This window comes from Salmo salar, chromosome ssa03 (assembly GCF_905237065.1).
Source record: "Salmo salar chromosome ssa03, Ssal_v3.1, whole genome shotgun sequence".
Lineage (NCBI taxonomy): Eukaryota > Metazoa > Chordata > Actinopteri > Salmoniformes > Salmonidae > Salmo > Salmo salar.
Genome location: NC_059444.1, coordinates 50,726,684 through 50,746,919, shown reverse-complemented (window position 1 = coordinate 50,746,919; position 20,236 = coordinate 50,726,684). Strand labels below are relative to the sequence as shown.

At 43.0% G+C, this 20,236-nt stretch overlaps 1 protein-coding gene across 5 annotated transcripts in view; it reads right to left on the bottom strand.

The window, feature by feature from the left end:
- trpm4a (transient receptor potential cation channel, subfamily M, member 4a) overlaps positions 1-20,236 on the bottom strand; it is a 72,791-nt gene that overhangs the window by 10,448 nt on the left and 42,107 nt on the right. For 4 of the 5 annotated variants that reach the window (XM_045716112.1, XM_014192262.2, XM_045716111.1 and 1 more), the window contains 18 exons: positions 20,100-20,202; positions 19,758-19,876; positions 19,087-19,395; positions 17,443-17,544; positions 16,698-16,826; positions 15,896-16,025; positions 15,399-15,544; positions 13,248-13,360; positions 12,796-12,906; positions 12,419-12,692; positions 12,216-12,331; positions 11,087-11,219; positions 10,407-10,581; positions 9,178-9,346; positions 6,891-7,072; positions 6,534-6,666; positions 1,819-1,891; positions 1,293-1,386 (listed from right to left, as the gene is read on the bottom strand). In XM_045716112.1, coding sequence (XP_045572068.1) covers positions 1,293-1,386; positions 1,819-1,891; positions 6,534-6,666; positions 6,891-7,072; positions 9,178-9,346; positions 10,407-10,581; positions 11,087-11,219; positions 12,216-12,331; positions 12,419-12,692; positions 12,796-12,906; positions 13,248-13,360; positions 15,399-15,544; positions 15,896-16,025; positions 16,698-16,826; positions 17,443-17,544; positions 19,087-19,395; positions 19,758-19,876; positions 20,100-20,202 — 2,611 coding nt within the window. Of the gene's footprint in view, positions 1-1,292; positions 1,387-1,493; positions 1,625-1,818; positions 1,892-6,533; positions 6,667-6,890; positions 7,073-9,177; positions 9,347-10,406; positions 10,582-11,086; positions 11,220-12,215; positions 12,332-12,418; positions 12,693-12,795; positions 12,907-13,247; positions 13,361-15,398; positions 15,545-15,895; positions 16,026-16,697; positions 16,827-17,442; positions 17,545-19,086; positions 19,396-19,757; positions 19,877-20,099; positions 20,203-20,236 lie in introns of all 5 variants that reach the window. The other variant, XR_006769387.1, reaches the window with a different exon arrangement.

Here is a 20,236-nt window from a genome sequence, read left to right as displayed (position 1 = left end):
CATTTCTATAGTCATGTTTACAAAGAGTGTTTTTTAATTGAAGCAACCAAATGTCGGCCTTTAACCATCCAAATATTTTATACAATATTCTGCCCATATTTCTATGGAATGTTTTAGGTAGGCGATACATAGGCTACTGTTAAATGCATTTTTGCTTTTCTTGGAATAGAAACACCATAATATGAATCAATTTAATCAAGCTAATATTAGAAATAAATGGTAAATAATAAAGGCCAGTATCAACATCTTTTCATAAAGAAAAGGGAATACATCATCTCAAACTGCAGAAGTCAAATGATTTGTGCAGTGAAGCAAGCACCAACAAGCTGGAGAATGGAATATATTTGATTGGCAAATAGCATATTATGACAAACCTTGACATCAACAAAATCATAGCAATTGGTCTGCATGTGACTGAACGAGTCACATTTGTACAGTAGGAAGTATTCGTTGCTTTTCTTGCCTGTGTATAGTCATTGCCATTGTACTGAATGTAGCCTACTCCTGCCCAGTACTTAATTCACAATTGGAAGATTATAGTATTTGATAGCCTAATAATAATATAAAATATATAATTCAATTTAAATTATGAAGTATATTCACAATTGCATGATGACCTCTGCTCAGCTTCAAATGCCCTGATTAGTAACTGGACTATATTTGCTCAAACATGCCCTCTGGTGGTTTGGACAAGCCTTAACGGCAAGCACTGTAATGCACCATAACAAACCGTACCGAGAAGCAACTTTTGATTGAAGAACCACTGAGGGTACAAAAGATTAGGAACATAGACTGAACAGGTGAAAGCTGAACAGGTGAATCCCTTATTGATGTCACCTACACTTCAGTCAGTGTAGATGAAGGGGAAGAGACAGGTTAAAGAAGGATTTTTAAGCCTTGAGACAATTGAGACGTATTGTGTGCCATTCAGAGGAAAGACAAAATATGTAAGTGCCTTTGAACGGGGTATGGTAGGTGCCAGCTGCACCGGTTTGAGTGTGACAAGAACTGCAACGCTGCAGTTCTTGACACAAAACTGCTCAATTGCTCAACAGTTTCCCGTGTTTATCAAGAATGATCCACCACCCAAAGAACATCCAGCCAAATTGACACAACTGTGGGAAGCATGAGTCAATATGGGCCAGCATGCCTGTGGTACTTTTTTGACACCTTGTAGAGTCCATGCCCCGACAAATTGAGGCTGTTCTGAGGGCAAAAGGGGGTGCAACTCAATATTAGGAATTTGTTCCTAATGTTTTGTACACTCAGTGTATGTCTGTATGCAACCTTACCTCTGAGAATGGGCGGAGGATGTGTGGGTTTTATCAAGTTACTCTGAGAGAGAGCGTCCACCATCCAGGAGAGGGCACTAGAACAATACTCCAACTTGGAACAAGAGAGAGGGGATGGGGGAGAGAAGGAGTGAGAAGTTATTTTCCCTAACCCCTAAATCTAAAACTATGCCTAACCTTAATTCTAACCCTAAACCTTACCCCTAAAATAGTAATTGTCCACACTTGTCCGAATTTTCCTTGTTTTACTATCTTTGTGAGGACTTCTGGTACCCACAAGGAAAGTTAAACCAAAACGGATGGTGACCGGGGATTCGACTGAGGTGGCGGACCTAGAGGCACAGGCATCATGGGGTAAGGACTCAATATCTCCGCTCCTCCACACACACACACACACACACACACACACACACACAGCCATCCCCCCCATTAATTAAGGACCACTGAAACTCATTGCCTCTGGGCATATAAGGCTGTGTGTGTGTGCGTGTGTCTATGCTGTGACCAGTGGCAGGCTGACACTGACCTCGGTCTCTAGTATTCTCAGCCTGCGGTCGTGGTCCTGGATCTTTACCATCTGCTTTAGGACACTGTCCACCCTTCAACACAGGATCACAAGACAGGTTAGGGGTCAATTCAGGAATTGAAGTGAAGTCCTATTCATGGAAAGATAACTGAATTGAACCAATCCCTAACACAGGAGTACCAATCTCTTTGGTGCAATTTTCAGAAGAATGTTGTACATTTTCACAACACTTAGTACAAAACTCAAAACAGATCCTCAAAAAGGCATTTGTTTCAAAACTAAGCATATTTTCAATTACTAAGTACACTCAAAATCATAGTAACATTTTCACCAAACTTAGTCTGTGTTTCAACTAAAAATACACATTGCAATACAGTTCATATAAAGTAATTGCTGGCCTTCTAGGCAGAGTTGCAAAGAAAAAGCTATAGCTCAGACTGGCCAATAAAATGAAAAGATTAAGATGGGCAAAAGAACACAGACACTGGACAGAGGAACTCTGACTAGAAGGCCAGCATCCCGGAGTCGCCTCTTCACTGTTTATGTTGAGACTGGTGTTTTGCGTGTACTATTTAATGAAGCTGCCAGTTGAGGACTTGTGAGGCGTCTATTTCTCAAACTAGACACTCTAATGTGCTTGTCCTCTTGCTCAGTTGTGCACCGGGGCCTCCCACTCCTCTTTCTATTGTGGTTAGAGCCAGTTTGCTCTGTTCTGTGAAGGGAGTAGTACACAGCGTTGTACGAGACCTTCAGTTTCTTGGCAATTTCTCGCATGGAATAGCCTTCATTTCTCAGAACATGAATAGGCTGACGAGTTTCAGAAGAAAGTTCTTTGTTTCTGGCAATTTTGAGCCTGTAATGGAACCCACAAATGCTGATGCTCCAGATACAAGAAGGCCAGTTTTATTGCTTCTTTAATCAGGACAACAGTTTTCAGCTGTGCTAACATAATTGCAAAAGGGTTTTCTAATGATCAATTAGCCTTTTAAAATTATAAACTTGGATTATCGATAATCCATTATCCATAGTGTCTCAGCCTCCAGTATTTATGCTGCAGTAGTTTATGTGTCGGGGGGCTAGGGTCAGTCTGTTACATCTGGAGTATTTCTCTTGTCTTATCCGGTGTCCTGTGTGAATTTAAATATGCTCTCTCTAATTCTCTCTTTCTGTCTTTCTCTCTGAGGACCTGAGCCCTAGGACCATGCCTCAGGACTACCTGGTATGATGACTCCTTGCTGTCCCCAGTCCACCTGGCCGTGCTGCTGCAACTGTTCTGCCTGCGGCTATGGAACCCTGACCTGTTCACCGGACGTGCTTGTTGCACCCTCGACAACTACTATGATTATTATTATTTGACCATGCTGGTCATTTATGAACATTTTAACATCTTGACCATGTTCTGTTATAATATCCACCCTGCACAGCCAGAAGAGGACTGGCCACCCCTCATAGCCTGGTTCCTCTCTAGGTTTCTTCCTAGGTTTTTGGCCTTTCTAGGGAGTTTTTCCTAGGGAGTTTTTCCTAGCCACCGTGCTTCTTTCACATGCATTGCTTGCTGTTTGGGGTTTTAGGCTGGGTTTCTGTACAGCACTTTGAGATATCAGCTGATGTATGAAGGGCTATATAAATACATTTGATTTGAATTTGATTTGATTAGCTAACACAACGTGCCATTGGAACACAGGAGTGACAGTTGCTGATAATGGGCCTCTGTATTCCTACATAGATATTACATAAACAAATCAGCCGTTTCCAGCTACAATAGTCATTTACAACATTAACAATGTCTCCACTGTATTTCTGATCAATTTGATGTTATTTTAATGTACCAAAAAATTTGCTTTTCATAACTTGTTATGGATAGGGGGCAGTATTTTCACGTCCGGATAAAAAACGTACCCGATTTAATCTGGTTATTACTCCTGCCCAGAAACTAGAATATGCATATAATTAGTTGCTTTGGATAGAAAACACTCCAAAGTTTCTAAAACTGTTTGAATGGTGTCTGTGAGTATAACAGAACTCAAATGGCAGGCCAAAACCTGAGAAGATTCTGTACAGGAAGTACCCTGTCTGACCATTTCTTGGCCTTCTTTGTCATCTCTATCCAAAACAGAGGATCTCTGCTGTAACGTGACACTTTCTAAGGCTCCCATAGGCTCTCAGAAGGCGCCAGAACGTTGAATGATGACTTTGCAGCCCCTGGCTGAAAAACAGTAGCGCATTTGGATAGTGGTTGATCTGAGAACAATGAGACGGGCGCGCGCGTGCACGTGAAGAGGCCATTTTACATTTTCAGTATTTGAACGAAAACAACGACTCCCGGTCGGAATATTATCGCTATTTTACGCGAAAAATGATTTTAAACAGCGTTTGACATGCTTCGAAGTACGGTAATGGAATATTTAGAATTTTTTTGTCACGAAACGCGCCGGCGCGACACCCTTCGTTACCCTTCGGATAGTGTCTTGAACGCACGAACAAAACGCCGCTATTTGGATATAACTATAGATTATTTGGAACCAAACCAACATTTGTTGTTGAAGTAGAAGTCCTGGGAGTGCATTCTGACGAAGAACAGCAAAGGTAATCCAATTTTTCTCATAGTAAATCTGAGTTTGGTGAGTACCAAACTTGGTGGGTGTCAAAATAGCTAGCCTGTGATGGCCGGGCTATCTACTCAGAATATTGCAAAATGTGCTTTCACCGAAAAGCTATTTTAAAATCGGACACCGCGATTGCATAAAGGAGTTCTGTATCTATAATTCTTAAAATAATTGTTGTGTTTTTTGTGAACGTTTATCGTGAGTAATTTAGTAAATTCACCGGAAGTGTTCGGTGGGAATGCTAGTTCTGAACGTCACATGCTAATGTAAAAAGCTGGTTTTTGATATAAATATGAACTTGATTGAACAAAACATGCATGTATTGTATAACAATGTCCTAGGAGTGTCATCTGATGAAGATCATCAAAGGTTAGTGCTGCATTTAGCTGTGGTTTTGGTTTTTGTGACATTATATGCTAGCTTGAAAAATGGGTGTCTGATTATTTCTGGCTGGGTACTCTCCTGACATAATCTAATGTTTTGCTTTCGTTGTAAAGCCTTTTTGAAATCGGACAGTGTGGTTAGATAAAGGAGAGTCTTGTCTTTAAAATGCTGTAAAATAGTCATATGTTTGAAAAAAATGGAAGTTTTCGGATTTTCGAGGAGTTTGTATTTCGCGCCACGCCTATCATTGGATATTGGAGCGGTGTTCCGCTAGCGGAACGTCTAGATGTAAGAGGTTAAAAAAAAACAAGGACATTTCTAAGTGACCCCAAACTTTGAAACGGTAGTGTATGTATGGAAATAAATTATTGATATATTATGAATTATTTGGCTGTATGTATTCATTTACTTTTTTGGAGGACTTTTTTTGTCAACAATGTGGCCTCATTAACCTGGGTACAGTGGCCAGGAAAAAAAAAAATCTTTCTCCTATTTAATTTGCAACTTTGAAGCTTCCAGCAGATTTTGCTGCTGCTGAACCAACCTGCTAAAGCAAGACAGAATGAGAGCGATGAGCTAAGCATCCCACGACAGCAGTTTGTTTTTCAGAGGGGGTTGGGGGGCCTCATGTGGAGCATGGGGGGGGCCTCAAGCAGATAAATTCTTATTTTTTTTAAAGATTACGATGCCTCTTGATGATGTGAGGCAATTGCCTCTTCTGCCTAATGGTAAGTCTGTCACTGAAAGTGACAACAGTTAAGTCCACACATTTTTGTATGTGTCCCCAGTGGGAATCAAACCCACTGTGGTACTCTGATGTAGCTATAGCTAGCAAGCCATGCTCTTACTAACTGAGTCATACGGGACCACTACAATACATATATACGACACAATACTGTAAATACAATACATGATTACAATACAGGTGGAGGAGGGTGTATGATTGCCATCCCCATGATGAAGCCATGGATGAGGCATCCAATGACATCAATCCAGATCTATGTCAGGCTTGGATTCGCCATGCCAAAAGTTTTTACCCCGGGTGCATGAACAATGAGGACAATTACTGTGATGTCAATAAGAACCTATGGCCACATGCTCAAGACAGGCTTGATGCAAACTCGTGCCTGGTAAATGTTGTTTCTTTCATTCATTTAATTTGATTACAGTACACCTATAGTGTAATTATATATGAACAATACATACATTTTTTGTTTCAATGATTGTGAAATATGTCTTCGATGATCACACCTTTGACCACACATGGGACAGAAATGATGGAAATTCAGTTTTGATGGGTAGTGCAAGTGTATTGCGTAATGTGAGAACAGTATAATGTACTGTAATTTACAGTACTGAAACATGCTACATTCAAAAGGCAATTTTGAAACATTGGATAAACTGGTTAGATATCATTATGTTGTGTTTTGGTGTTTAAATCAATATTCTCATGGAATATCACAGTTAACTTATATTTTGGATCAATGGTTGTGTGGTGAAAGATCTCTCCAAACAAAATTAATTGCTACAAATAAAGGTTTTAAAAATAAGACTTGCTACATTACAAGTGTTACCAGTTTGGAGAGTTGTACTAAGAGTTTTGGAAAATTCACCACATACTTCTGAAAATAGCACCAAAGCAAAACAAACTAAAGCTGTTAAATCTGGCGTTTAGTATATGACATAAATAAGTGACTGAGGGGGAGAGGTGGAGAGATGTCTCACTTGACGGAGGTGCGTTTAAGTCTCTCCGAGTCGCTCTCTCTCTCTCGTTTGTTCTGGGCAGACAGTATATTCTCCTTCTGGATGGCTTCCCACATGTTCAGTTTACTGGCCTGCCTACCATGTATCTCCAGAACTGAAGGAGAGATAGAGGAGAGGAAAAGAGGGGGATTTGGAAGAAGATATATTTTTTTTTTTAAATATTCAGCTATTCAGATGAAATTTGGGATGACATTGGGAGTGGACTTCTAAAATGCTAGTAATTTAGCAATATACAACTGTGAGCATTTTCATTTCACAATACATCACATCTCTAGTGGCTCTCCTCCCCTCCCTCCCGCCGTCTCCATCTCTTCTCACCAAAGTGTTTGATCTTGACGGAGGGGATCCTGCGGATGCGCCTCTTGATGAAGAGGTGGAGGTGGGAGATGATGATGAAGGGTGGCGCCAGGCAGGGTCTGGAGTGGTACTCCAAGATAAGCTTGTAGCGCTGAAACTTCCAGTAGGTGTCGCTGTGCTCCTGCACTTTTGAGAACGTATGACTGCAGTGATGAGAGAGAGAGAGAGCCAGCCACAGTGAAATGTTACCAGCCAGAATATCAGCGAATACATTGCATTCGGAAAGCATTCTGACCCCTTGACTTTTTCCACATTTTGTTACATTACAGCAAAAACTGGTATTTAGAAGAAGAAAAAAAAAGATTTAAAAAAACTGAAATCTCACATTTACATAAGTATTCAGACCCTTTACTCAGTACTTTGTTGAAGCACCTTGGTAGCGATTAAAGCCTTGTGTCTTCTTGCATATGATGCTACAAGCTTGGCAGACCTGTATTGGTGGAGTTTCTCCCATTCTTCTCTGCAGATCCACTCAAGCTCTCTTAGGTTGGACAGGGTGCGTTACTGCACAACTATTTTCAGGTCTCTCCAGAGATGTTTGATCGGGTTCAAGTCCGGGCCACTCAAGAACATTCAGAGAATTGTCCCGAAGCCACTCCTGCGTAGTCTTGGCTGTGTGCTTAGGGTCGTTGTCCTGTTGGAAGGTGAACCTTTGCCCCAGTTTCAGGTCCTGGTTGCCTGGAGCAGGTTTGAATCAAGGATCTCTCTACTTTGCTCCGTTCATCTTTCCCGCGATCCTGACTAGTCTTCCAGTCCCTGCCGCTGAAAAACATCCCCAAAACATGATGCTGCCACCACCATGCTTCACCGTAGGGATGGTGCCAGGTTTCCTCCAGATGTGCCGCTTGGCATTCAGGCCAAAGAGTTCAATCTTGGTTTCATCAGACCAGAGAATCTTTTTTCTCATGGTCTGAGAGTCTTTAGGTGCCTTTTGACAAACTCCAAGCGGGCTGTCATGTGCCTTTTACTGAGGAGTGGTTTCCGTCAGACCACTCTACCATAAAGGCCTGATTGGTGGAGTGCTGCAGAGATGGTTGTCCTTCTGGAAGGTTCTCCCATCCCCACAGAGGAACTCTAGAGTGCTGTCAGAGTGACCATCTGGTTCTTGGTCACCTCCCTGACCAAGGCCCTTCTCCCCTGATTGCTCAGTTTGGCCTGGCGGCCAGTTCTCGGAAGATTCTTGGTGGTTTCAAACTTCTTCTATTTAAGAATGAGGGAGGCCACTGTGTTCAATGCTGTAGAACATTTTTGGTAACCTTCCCTTGATCTGTGCCTCCACACAATCCTATCTTGGAGCTCTACAGACAATCCTATATTGGAGCTCTACAGACAATCCTATATTGGAGCTCTACAGACAATTTCTTCAACCTCATGGCTTGGTTTTTGCTTTGGCATGCACTGTCCACTGTGGGACCTTATATGGACAGGTGTGTGCCTTTCAAAATCATGTCCAATCAATTGAATTTACTACAGGTGGACTGCAATCAAGTTGTAGAAACGTCGCAAGGATTATCAATGGAAACTGGATGCAGCTGAGTTCAATTTCAAGTCTAATAGCAAAGGGTCTGAATACTTATGTAAATAAGGTACGTGTTTCATTTTTTATACATTTGCAAACATTTCTAAAAACCTCTTTTCGCTTTGTCATTATGGGGTATTGTGTGTAGATTGCTGACTCTTTTTTAATATTTAATCAATTTTAGAATAAGGCTGTAACGTAATAAAATGTTGAAAAAGTCAAGGGGTCTGAATACTTTCCAAAGGCACTGTATTGGTTTTATTATATTTTTGGGTTATTGACGTTTTGGGTACAAATAAAAGCAGAGTCAGAAAAACATTTGGCATTTTGATAACACGCAATGATAGTGTCAAATAACACACTTAAAAATGAAATCAAGTTGATTGAATTAAATTAAATTAGCTATTATTCATCAGATCAGTGGTTCTGAGACAATAAACAACACTAGTCAAGACACAATGAGGAACTAGATAAGAGGAAATCAGCCCACGGATTAGAGGGGCCTATTGAATAAGTGATGATCTGTTGAGGGGAACACAAAGAGAGTGAAACAAGGATATGGAGGGGGGGTGCTAGATGGGAAAGAGGGACAGAAAGTGAAACCGGGACAGAGAGCGAGTAAAAGAGAGACAGAGAGAAAAAGAAGAACAGAGAGGGTGAAAGAAGGACAGAGAGGGTGAAAGAGGGACAGAGAGGGTGAAAGAGGGACAGAGCGAGAAGGTACGTTACCTGAACATGGCGATGAGCAGATTGACCAGGAGGATGTTGGTGACCAGCAGGAAGATGACCAATAAGATGACCACCAGCCAGTTGGCGTAGGTACTCATGCAGGGCTCTGCCCCCGCCCCGATCAGGGTGGCATTATTGGTGCACTGTATCCCCTCCTCCAGTTTATCAGCTATGGACAGAGAGACAGGGAGAAAAAGGGGGATGGAGGGAGAGAAGGGGGGGATGGAGAGAGGGAAGGGGGGAGAGAGTGAGGGTTCAAAATATACTGAACAAAAATATAAACGTAACATGCAACAATTTCAATGATTTTACTGAGTTACAGTTCATATAAGGAAATCAGTTAATTGAAATGAATTCATTAGGCCCTAATCTATGGATTTCAGATGACTGGGCAGGGGTGCAGCCATGAGTGGGTTTCGGGGAGCATAGGCCCACCAATTATTGAGACTGGCCCACCCACTAGGAAGCAAGGCCCAGCCAATCAGAATGAGCCACAAAATGGCTTTATTACAGACAGAAATACCCCTCCGTTTCATCAGCTGTCTGGGTGGCTGGTCTCAGACGATTCCGCAGGTGAAGAAGCCAGATGTGGAGGTCCTGGGGTGGTGTGGTTACATGTGGTCTGCGGTTTTGAGGCCGGTTGGACGTAATGCCAAGTTCTCTAAAAAGACGTTGGAGGCGGCTTATGGTAGACAAATTAACATTCAATTCTCTGGCAGACATTCCTGCAGTCAGCATGCCAATTGCACACTCCCTCAAAACTTGAGACATCGGTGGCATTGTGTGGTGTGACAAAACTGCACATTTTAGAGTGGCCTTTTATTGTCCCCATCACAAGGTGCACCTGTGTAATGGTCATGCTGTTTAATCAGCTTCTTGATATGCCACACCTGTTAGGTGGATGGATTATCTTGGCAAAGGAGAAATGCTCACTAACAGGGATGTAAACAAATTTGCGGAAAAAAATTGAAGATTTCGGGGATCATTTAATTCAGCTCTTGAAACATGGGACCAATATTTTACATGTTGTGTTTACATTTTTGTTCAGTATAGACGGGATAAACCAGAGGGAGGGATGTGAAGAGAAAAGTCAACATTTCAAATGGTTAGGCAAAGAGGGTAGAGAGTCAGAGAGAGAGCACAGTTATATACTATTGCTGTAGGTTTCAAGTACACACACAGACACCTTCACATGAAAAAAACACATTTGTACACAAACATTGACGCACCATCCATTTCGTGTATGGGGATCTGTCCAAATATGTGTAGGTATGGCCTGTAGAACACTCTGCGAAAGATCCAATTGGGACGGGGGTCATAGGAGTAGAGCAGCGCCTGATTGGCTACGCCGTAGGCCATGAGCCACACCGCCAGGAAGAAGAGGAAGAAGAAGATGTCCTTCATCTACCAATCAGGAAGAGGAACAGAGGATTAGGAAAAGTATTGGTAACATTGCAATAACACTAAAGGACGTTTGCACAGACCTAAATGATGTCGACTCATAGACTTTAATACAGACTCTCCTTTTAAAATACTTCAACAGGAGTAGATATCGTCAGTGGTTAGCTTACCTTACCACACAACACGAGTGTGTTTATATACACAGTGTACAAAACATTATGAACACCTGCTCTTTCCATGACATACACTGACCAGGTGAAAGCTATGATCCCTTATTGATGTCACCTGTTAAATCCACTTCAACCAGTTTAGATGAAGGGGAGGAGGCAGGTTAAAGAAGGATTTTTGAGCCTTGAGGGTGCAACTCGATATTAGGCAGGTATTCTTAATGTTTTGTACACTCAGTATAGCCAGCATTTGAAATGTTTACACAGTCTTCATCACAAGATCATGTTTCAGTTGACAAAGACCTTCATCATCCTCACAAATACTTAAAAGAATCACTTACCATTTTGCCGACAATGATGATCTTGGGTCCTAGCTGTTTGTGGATGGCGAAGATGTGGATGAGACGAAGGGTAAACACCATGTAGTCCACAGCAAACACAGCACGGCCAAACTCATAGGACCAAGGGAACATTCTAGAACACACAACAAACACCTGGTTATAGTCACAGGGTCACACACTCACAAAGATAGACACACACACACACACACTCATATACAGTCGGTGGCCCATTTATTAGGTACACAAAAATGGATCACTCCTACAGACAGCAAGTCACGTGGCCGTGGCTTGCTATATAAAGCAGGCAGACAGGCATTGAGGCATTCAGTTACTGTTCGATTGAACATTAGAATGGGGAAACGAGTTACCCAAGCGACAATGAGCTGGGAATGATTGCCGGTGCCAGGCGCACCGGATCCAGTATCTCAGAAACGGCCGGCCTCCTGGGCTTTTCACTGTTTACTGAGAACGGTGCGACAACAGCTCATTGATGAGAGAGATCGAAGGAGAATCGTGCAAGCTAACAGGTAGGCCACAAACAGACAAATAACGGGGCAGAACAACAGCGGTGTGCAGAATGGCATCTCGGAATGCACTACTCATCGATATTTGTCACAGAGGGACTATTGCAGCAGACGACCACACCGGGTTTCACTCCTATCAGCTAAAAACAAGAAGAAACGGCTCGAGTGGGCACACAATCACCAACACTGGACAATTGAGGAGTGGAAACACATTGCCTGATCTGACAAATCCTGGTTCCTGTTGCGTCTTGCTGGTGGCAGAGTCAGGATTTGGAGGATTTGGAGTAAGCAGCATTAGTTCATGGCCCCATCTTGCCTGGTGTCACCGGTACAGGCTGGTGTACTGGTGTGGCGAATGTTTTTCTGGCACACGTTACATTCCTTGATACCAACTGAGCAATGATTGAACGCCATGCCCCGAATAATTCAGGCTGTCTGAGGCAAAAGGGGGTGCGACCCGATACTAGATGGGTGTAACCTAATATACTGGCCACTGAGTGTACAGTCCATATACATCAACACACAGACACATATACACAAGTCGCTCTGGATGAGAGCGTCTGATAAATGACGTAAATGTAAATGTAAATATGAAATATACAGACCTGCAGCACATGCCCAGGGCAAAGAGTGAGATGGCCAAGATGTCACACTTATTCCACATGTCCTGGATGTAGAGACTCATCCTCTGATATATAGTGTTGCTGCCCACGAAGAACGTCTGCGAGAGAGGATGGTCATTAATATGAATTTATATGTTCTTACCTGTCAATTGTGTGTGTGTGTGTGTTCGTGTGATGCGTCCTACCTGTCGAATCTCCTCACAGACGAGGGTGAAGACCCAGAAGTAGAGAACAAACTCTAAGGTGGACGGGCCGTGAGGGGGCGGGGGCTTGAAGTCCACCAATAGGATGTAAGCAAACAGGGAGAGGAACAGGAAGTACATCAGCACGTTGCCCAGGAACGAGGTGACGGGCGCAAACCAGAACTCCCTCCAGCGCAGCAGTATGTAGGGCCTCTTGGGATTGGAGGCACCTTTCAGTTTGGCTCTTAAAGCAGCATATTCCTCAGCATCCTCTTCCCTGTGAGGAAAATAATGAGAATAATTACTGTGTGTGTGTGTGTGTGTGTGTGTGTGTGTGTGTGTGTGTGTGTGTGTGTGTGTGTGTGTGTGTGTGTGTTTACGTTTGCATGATGTCGGCGAGAGAGAACACGGTGGCATCTCCTCCATCCAGACTGTCTGTGTCTCGACCATGAGTCACCTTCTCCTCCGACTTCCCCTCCTCCTCCTGTTCCCTGAAGAGAGAGAGAGAGAGAGAGAGAGACCTGACCGACTGACAGACAGACAGAGGCGCAGAGTGAGGAAACCTTCCTTCATCACCATCTTCTCTGTATCCTTCCAATTTCTCTAACATTCCACATATTGAAAATTGGATTGATACAGTGAAGATTGGCTGATAGTGAAAAAGAAGAAATTTGGAATGGTACTGGACATTTTCCTGAATCAACTTTTTTCCCTTCAGCGCCGGTCAATCTTTTCCGTATTATTCCAATTTCTATGTACGCACTGCATGAGGAACATAAGGAAAGCTTAATGGATTGGAAATTGTCAGACAGACAGACAGGTAGCCACTAACCTGAAAGTGATGAGGTTGGTGTAGATGAGGGGGGGTAAGAAGAAAGTGAGGACCAGTTTCCAGACCTCCGTGCTCCTCTCCATGTCTCCCCACCATATCTGAGACAGCAGAGACTGCCAGAGGAAGAGGTAGAAGCATAGTTAAGGCTCTGCATACTAGGTTCAGTTTCCTCTTAGGAGAACTTGGCTAAGCGAAGCGAACGTCTGTGCTTCACATACTCCCTTAATAAAAGACCTTCGCTTGAAAAATGAGGAAAAAAATAGGCAATATTACTGTTTGTCCCTCTTGAGACGCCATAGCAACAGCATTGCCACTTCCTAAAATACACTTCCTCTCAGATAAATCAAGAAATCTGTCATTAAGAACCCGATAGTTACTCTGACAGAGCTCTAGAGTTCCTCTGTGGAGATAGGAGAACCTTCAAGAAGGGCAACCATCTCTGCAGCACTCCACCAATTAGGCCTTTAGGGTAGAGTGGCCAGACGGAAACCACTCCTCAGTAAAAGGCACATGACAGTCCACTTGGAGTTTGCCAAAAGGCACCTAAAGGGCTCTCAGACCATGAGAAACAAGATTCTCTTGCAAGGTAATGTAACATTCCTATTGGAATCCAGCCAATGTGGGGATAGCCAATATCTGGCATTTTTAATCACCCGCAACCTGTATTCAGAATGACTGCAAAGGTAAGGAAGACTAAGCTATGAGACAACCTAAAGCATCTAAATTGGAACAACCATTTCAGTAATGGGTGCAATAAGTCCAAGTAGCATATGGGATTAATTTAGAAAATGTTGTAATTTATATTTCAGTAGCATAGGATTATTAATTACTCAATAAATCAATGTACAAGCACAAACATACACTACCGTTCAAAAGTTTGGGGTCACTTAGAAATTTCCTTGAAGAGGCGACTCCAGGATGCTGGCCTTCTAGGCAGAGTTCCTCTGTCCAGTGTCTGTGTTCTTTTGCCCATCTTAATCTTTTCTTTTTATTGGCCAGTCTGAGATATGGCTTTTTCTTTGCAACTCTGCCTTGAAGGCCAGCATCCCGGAGTCACCTCTTCACTGTTGACGTTGAGACTGGTGTTTTGCGGGTACTATTTAATGAAGCTGCCAGTTGAGGACTTGTGAAGCGTTTATTTCTCAAACTAGACACTCTAACGTACTTGTCCTCTTGCTCAGTTGTGCACCGGGGCCTCCCACTCCTCTTTCTATTCTGGTTAGAGCCAGTTTGCTCTGTTCTGTGAAGGGAGTAGTACACAGCGTTGTACCATATCTTCAGTTTCTTGGCAATTTCTCACATAGAATAGCCTTCATTTCTCAGAACAACAATAGACTGACGAGTTTCAGAGGTTCTTTGTTTCTAGCCATTATGAGCCTGTAATCAAACCCACAAATGATGATGCTCCAGATACTGAACTAGTCTAAAGAAGGCCAGTTTTATTGCTTCTTTAATCAGCACAACAGTTTTCAGCTGTGCTAACATAATTGCAAAAGGGTTTTCTAATGATCAATTAGCCTTTTAAAATTATAAACTTGGATTAGCTAACACAACGTGCCATTGGAACACAGGAGTGACGGTTGCTGATAATGAGCCTCTGTACACCTATGTAGATATTCCATTAAAAATCAGCCGTTTCCAGCTACAATGGTCATTTACAACATTAACATGTCTACACTGTATTTCTGATCAATTTGATGTTATTTTAATGGACCCAAAATTGTATTTTCTTTCAAAAACAAGGACATTTCTAAGTGACCCCAAACTTTTGAACAGTAGTTTACATATTGAAACAAACAATTCTAAAAATCAACCTGCACAGAGGATGCTGGGAAATGTGATAATGATAGGTGTGGTTTTGGTTCAAAGTGATGTGTATGAGTTTCAGGCCCCTATATTAGTGTAAAACTAGGCCCTTAAAATAAGGCCTACTTTATGATGACATATTCGATTAGAATCTCACTTGGTGAAGTCCATAGAACTGAAAATGAATGAATGCAACAACCAAGCCTCTTTTTTTTACTGAAGAATTTGCTGTGTGCATATGGAGGAGGCGTGTGTGAATGCGCAAATGGAAGACGGAGGGGCGAGGAAGGGTTTCAGCTACACACACACACATCTTGACCCCTGACCCCTGGGTTTAGTACGGACCTGCACGCCGTCATGGCTGAAGAAGAGGCGGGCGTCAGCTGCAGTAGCCATCTGCAGACAGGTAGCTCCGCCCCACACCGGAGACTTCCTTATAAGGAGGGTGAAGGAGCGTCTTTCACTGCTCTGGTAGCACTCACTGAACACGTCTAGAGAGATGATTAAAGGGTTAACACTCACTCACTGAAGACTTCTAAAGAGAGAAGAAACGGGTCACAGGTTTTCAAATTAAGTTTCCCATTAGGAGTCTGGATATGTTTGCTTCAGTCCTCATCTTAAAGGTGTGAAAGTATTGCAAATGGTCCCAGACTGGGATGCCATCCAGCAGACTTTCAGAACAGGTGGTCCCTTGCGGTCTGATGCGGACTCGCTACTAGGCATTATGGGGTAACCTTCACTCAGAAAATACAAGCTGCTCACATGTATGCATAACAGAGTTGATAACCACTACAATGACATCCTCACAGTACAAACACACAGCCAGGATAAGGCTAACCCACCAAGGGCCAAGTTCTCAAACTTCTGGGCCAGCTCCTTCATAGAGAGCTTGGTTTCCGTCTCACTCTCCAGCTTAGACAGCTCCCTCAGCATCTTACAGCCTGCCAGAGCACTGAGGACAGACTCCCCTGCCTGGAGAGGAGGAGGGAAGAGAGAGAGAGAAAGAGAGAGAAGCATTGTACATTGGTAAATTAAAGGTGGACTCAGCGAGATGACGCAGATGCACAAAGTAAATAGCAGTAGTGGGTCAATTTCCACAACAACTAAGAGCGATGAAGCACGAGGCTAAACCACTCCACTGTTTCGGTCCGGTAGCTACCACGTTGTAGCAGCATGAAGCGAACCCCTGCACATGCACAGATACGCTGTGTGACTGTGTGAGAAGTTTTGCATCATGCTCATCGGAATATCTGCGGTGCTGCTCATGGCAACGTCATTTCACTGAGTCTACCTTTAATGAATGGCCTTTGGAGTCCATGTTATTTTCTACAAATTAGATTGTTGAGTGAGCACATTGTTTATCACTGTCATTACAGCTGCCTGGTCCCATATAATCTTAACTGACTCACCTGGTCAGACCACTCCCGAGTGGCCTAAGGCACTGCATCTCAGTGCTAGAGGCGTCACACAGACCCTGGTTCGATTCCAGGCTGTATCACAACCGGCCGTGATTGGGAGTCCCATAGGGCGGTGCACAATTGTCCCAGCGTCGTCTGGGTTAGGGTTTGGCCGGGGTAGGCCGTCATTGTAAATAAGAATTTGTTCATAACTGAGGTTAAAATAAATCATTATTTAATAAATTACCATCTCCCAGAAGTAGACGGCCATCTCGCTACGGTTCTGCAGCACGGCCCAGATGAACAGGGAGGCCCAGGGAGAGAGACAGCGCTGCTCCTTGTACAGACACTCCTCCAGCAACAACTTATTCATGTGCTGAGAGGGAGGAGAGAGGGGGAATAGGGATATAAAGAGGGGGACGGGGTGAAAGAGAGGGAAAGAGTGAAGTAGTCACAGTTACATTCTATGGCCTGTAATGCAGTGGTATCACCATAGTAGCATTGATAATTAAACTATAATGGTGGAGTCTACACTATCACTGCATCACTGTACCGTATCATTGAGAACAAAGGCATTTGTAATTCATGTCTATGTAGAACAGTGGTGTGAGGCGACACTACTACAAACACTAGCTGCCTCCTAAATGGCACCTATCCCCTATATAGTGCACTACTGGGCAGGTACCCTAGTAGTTAAGAGCGTTGGGCCAATAACCAGAAAGTTGCTGGTTTGAATCCCTGAGCCAGCAAAGTGGAAAAATCTGCTGATGACCAAGGCAGTTAACCCCCAACAACAACTGCAGCCCCACACAGCTCTCTAATTCAGAGGGGTTGGGTTAAATGCGCAAGACACATTTTAGTTGAATGCATTCAGTTGTGCAACTGACTAGGTGTCCCTTTTCCCTTTCCCTACTTCTGACCAGGGCCCTGGTCAAAAGTAGTGCACTACTTGTATATAGGGGAGAGAGTGTCATTTGGAATGCAACCACTACCTTCAGTGCTCTCCTGGTGCTGGTGCTCTGGTCCAACTTCAGAGGGCTGTAGTAGAAGGGCTCACACACATCTCCCAGGATGTCCCATAGAAGCCGTGACACCTGGAGGGAGAGGCGAGAGGAAGTCACATAGAACTGAGATGACTACCCACATGAGAAAATACTATAGAATACTAGAACACTTACTATAGAATGATGTAGTATACTGTAGTATACTATACTACACACTGTAGTAACCCTCGATCATGTGTAGTACACTGTAGTATACTGTAGAATATTTACAACAATAATGTCTGCAAAAACCCTAAAGTCCACAAAAACACTACACTTTTTTAACTATAGTAAATATTACCGTATTTAATGAGCATATTAGCCCATTCCCCTCCACCATATCCTAATTTGTGCCAACCATAAGTGAGAAACCAAATGCCAAGTATAGACAATATATTGTGTTCCCTACAGGTTATAGAAAATAGCAGAAGCGCTGAACTATCTGTTCAGATTATGGAAAATGTGCTCTTTTAGGTTATGGAAAACGTGCTATTTTAGTATTTCTCCAATATGTTTCCTCAAGGAGAAAGCCTCCACTTCTATGTCAAAGTTAATAAAACTAAAACACTACAGTATATACTACAGTATACTACAATCAGCAAAAAACACTACATTAATTACTATAGTACAGTGCATTCGGAAACTATTCAGATCCCTTCCCTTTTTCTACATTTTGTTACGTTACAGCCTCATTCTAAAATGTATTACCATTTTTTTCTCTCATCAATCTACACACAATACCCCATAATGACAAAGCAAAACCAGACACTACAGTGAATATGGTATTTATACCATAGTATACTATAGTATTTTTTCATGTGTTGAAGCAGATTTTCAAAAAAAGAAAAACATATGATCAAATGCTCCTCAACTCCACACAGTGAGTGACCCCATACATCCCCTTTCCCCTCCCTATTTTATCAATTTACCATTTAATTTCTCCACAAATACCTAATCACATCAGTACTTAAAACAAAAGCCTGTGTCTGTATATCCGACTGACCTCTTTTTCTCCCTACTAAAGATTAGGACGTTTCTGTGCATGTGTGGATCACGTTCTGCACACGTGTTTCTTGACCTCTACTTTACCCACACATTTTGTGGTCTCCTTCCCTTCACATTTCTCACTGTCAATCATGAATGATAATTTTTCAAGTTTTACCGGTGAAACGTCCATGCCGTATCTGCATATCAATAATTTGATCTCAATCCATTTCATTGGGATATGTACAGTAGCATAGCCTACCTGTGTATTTTGCCTAGTGGTGCACGCTGTTTAGTCTTGGCCACATAAGAGAAAATGCTGTGGTGTTTTTGTCTTACAGTAACGTAATACCATGCCATTATATTCGGTTCTGTTGCATAGAATACTATCATTATGTGATCTTGCAGACTTTGATTCAGCTATGATCTAACTTTATTAAACAAGCACCATTTGCCAGAGTAGCCTGTTCTCTATGAGTAGAGCAGAGACTGTGCGTAAAGTAGAGAATAAATACATGCGCAGAACTTTCTTTAGTCTGGAGACGAAAAGGTCTGATAAAAGTCACATCCGCAGCCACTACGATAAAATAAAGTGCAACCCCTCCTCACCTCATACAAGCTGAGCTCTTTGGCCGACGAGGGTTCTGATATGGGGCTCTTGGGGCTCTTGAGGAGCGAGGCCCCGTCCAGGGAGCAGGGGACGGTGGGCAGGGACCCGGCCAAGCCCTGCCTCTCTGTGAGGCGGCGCTGGAGCAGCGTGTAGGCCAGAGAGCTGTCGGAAAGCGAGCGATACAGGCCCTCCAGACGCCGGTATGTCAGGTAGTCCAGGATGTTGAGGCCATTCTCGGTGAAGAGACGTACGAATTGGGGCTTGTCGTTGATCAGCGCGTCCGTCATGGAATCCTCTAGGTCCTCGTACTGCAGGAGGATGTTTTTCAAAACATATCCATTTGTCGATCTATCTAAAAGAAAATTGTGTCTCTGTCTCTCTCTCTCTCTCTCTATCCGTCTGTCTGTCAAAATTGAAACAATACTATCGTACCGAGTGATAAAAATAAGAAACGCTCCACAAATTGAAAATGTTCTAAATTGTTCTGATTTCCAACTTCCTTTCACCAGCAGCCTATCTTCTCTGTATTGTTCCTTATTTTCCTAATATTATCCGATACAGAGATATTGGAAACATACAGTCTGATAAATGCCCTGTCAACTAAATAACATAAAATGTAAAAAATGCTGTTTAGCAATGGTGATAGTGGTGATCGTGAGGAGCAGGTCACCTGCCATTGGATGTCTCCATTGAAGAGTTCACTCTTAGCGATGTCCAACCTGTTCCAGGCTACTGCTAGCTTCAGCTCCTCTGTGTACTCACTGGCATCGCTGGACACACGTTTACTGGCTGACAGACAAATACATAGAACGAATGAGTAGTTTGACCAGGATCATGTTTAACATATCTGTCAACAGATAGCAAATGCACACAAACACACACCATACACACACGCGCACAGACACAAATAGACATGCAGACGGTGCACGCACGCGCATACACACACACACACACACACACACACACACACACACACACACACACACACACACACACACACACACACTCCTACCTCTGACGAGAGCCTTCAGTAGCACTGTGTCAAAATCATCAGGACTCTCCTGCTCCCCGTGGAACACTGTGATCAGATCTCTGTTTTTATAGATACTCAGAGCCTGGTGAGAGAGAGGAGGGAGGTATAGAGAGTGA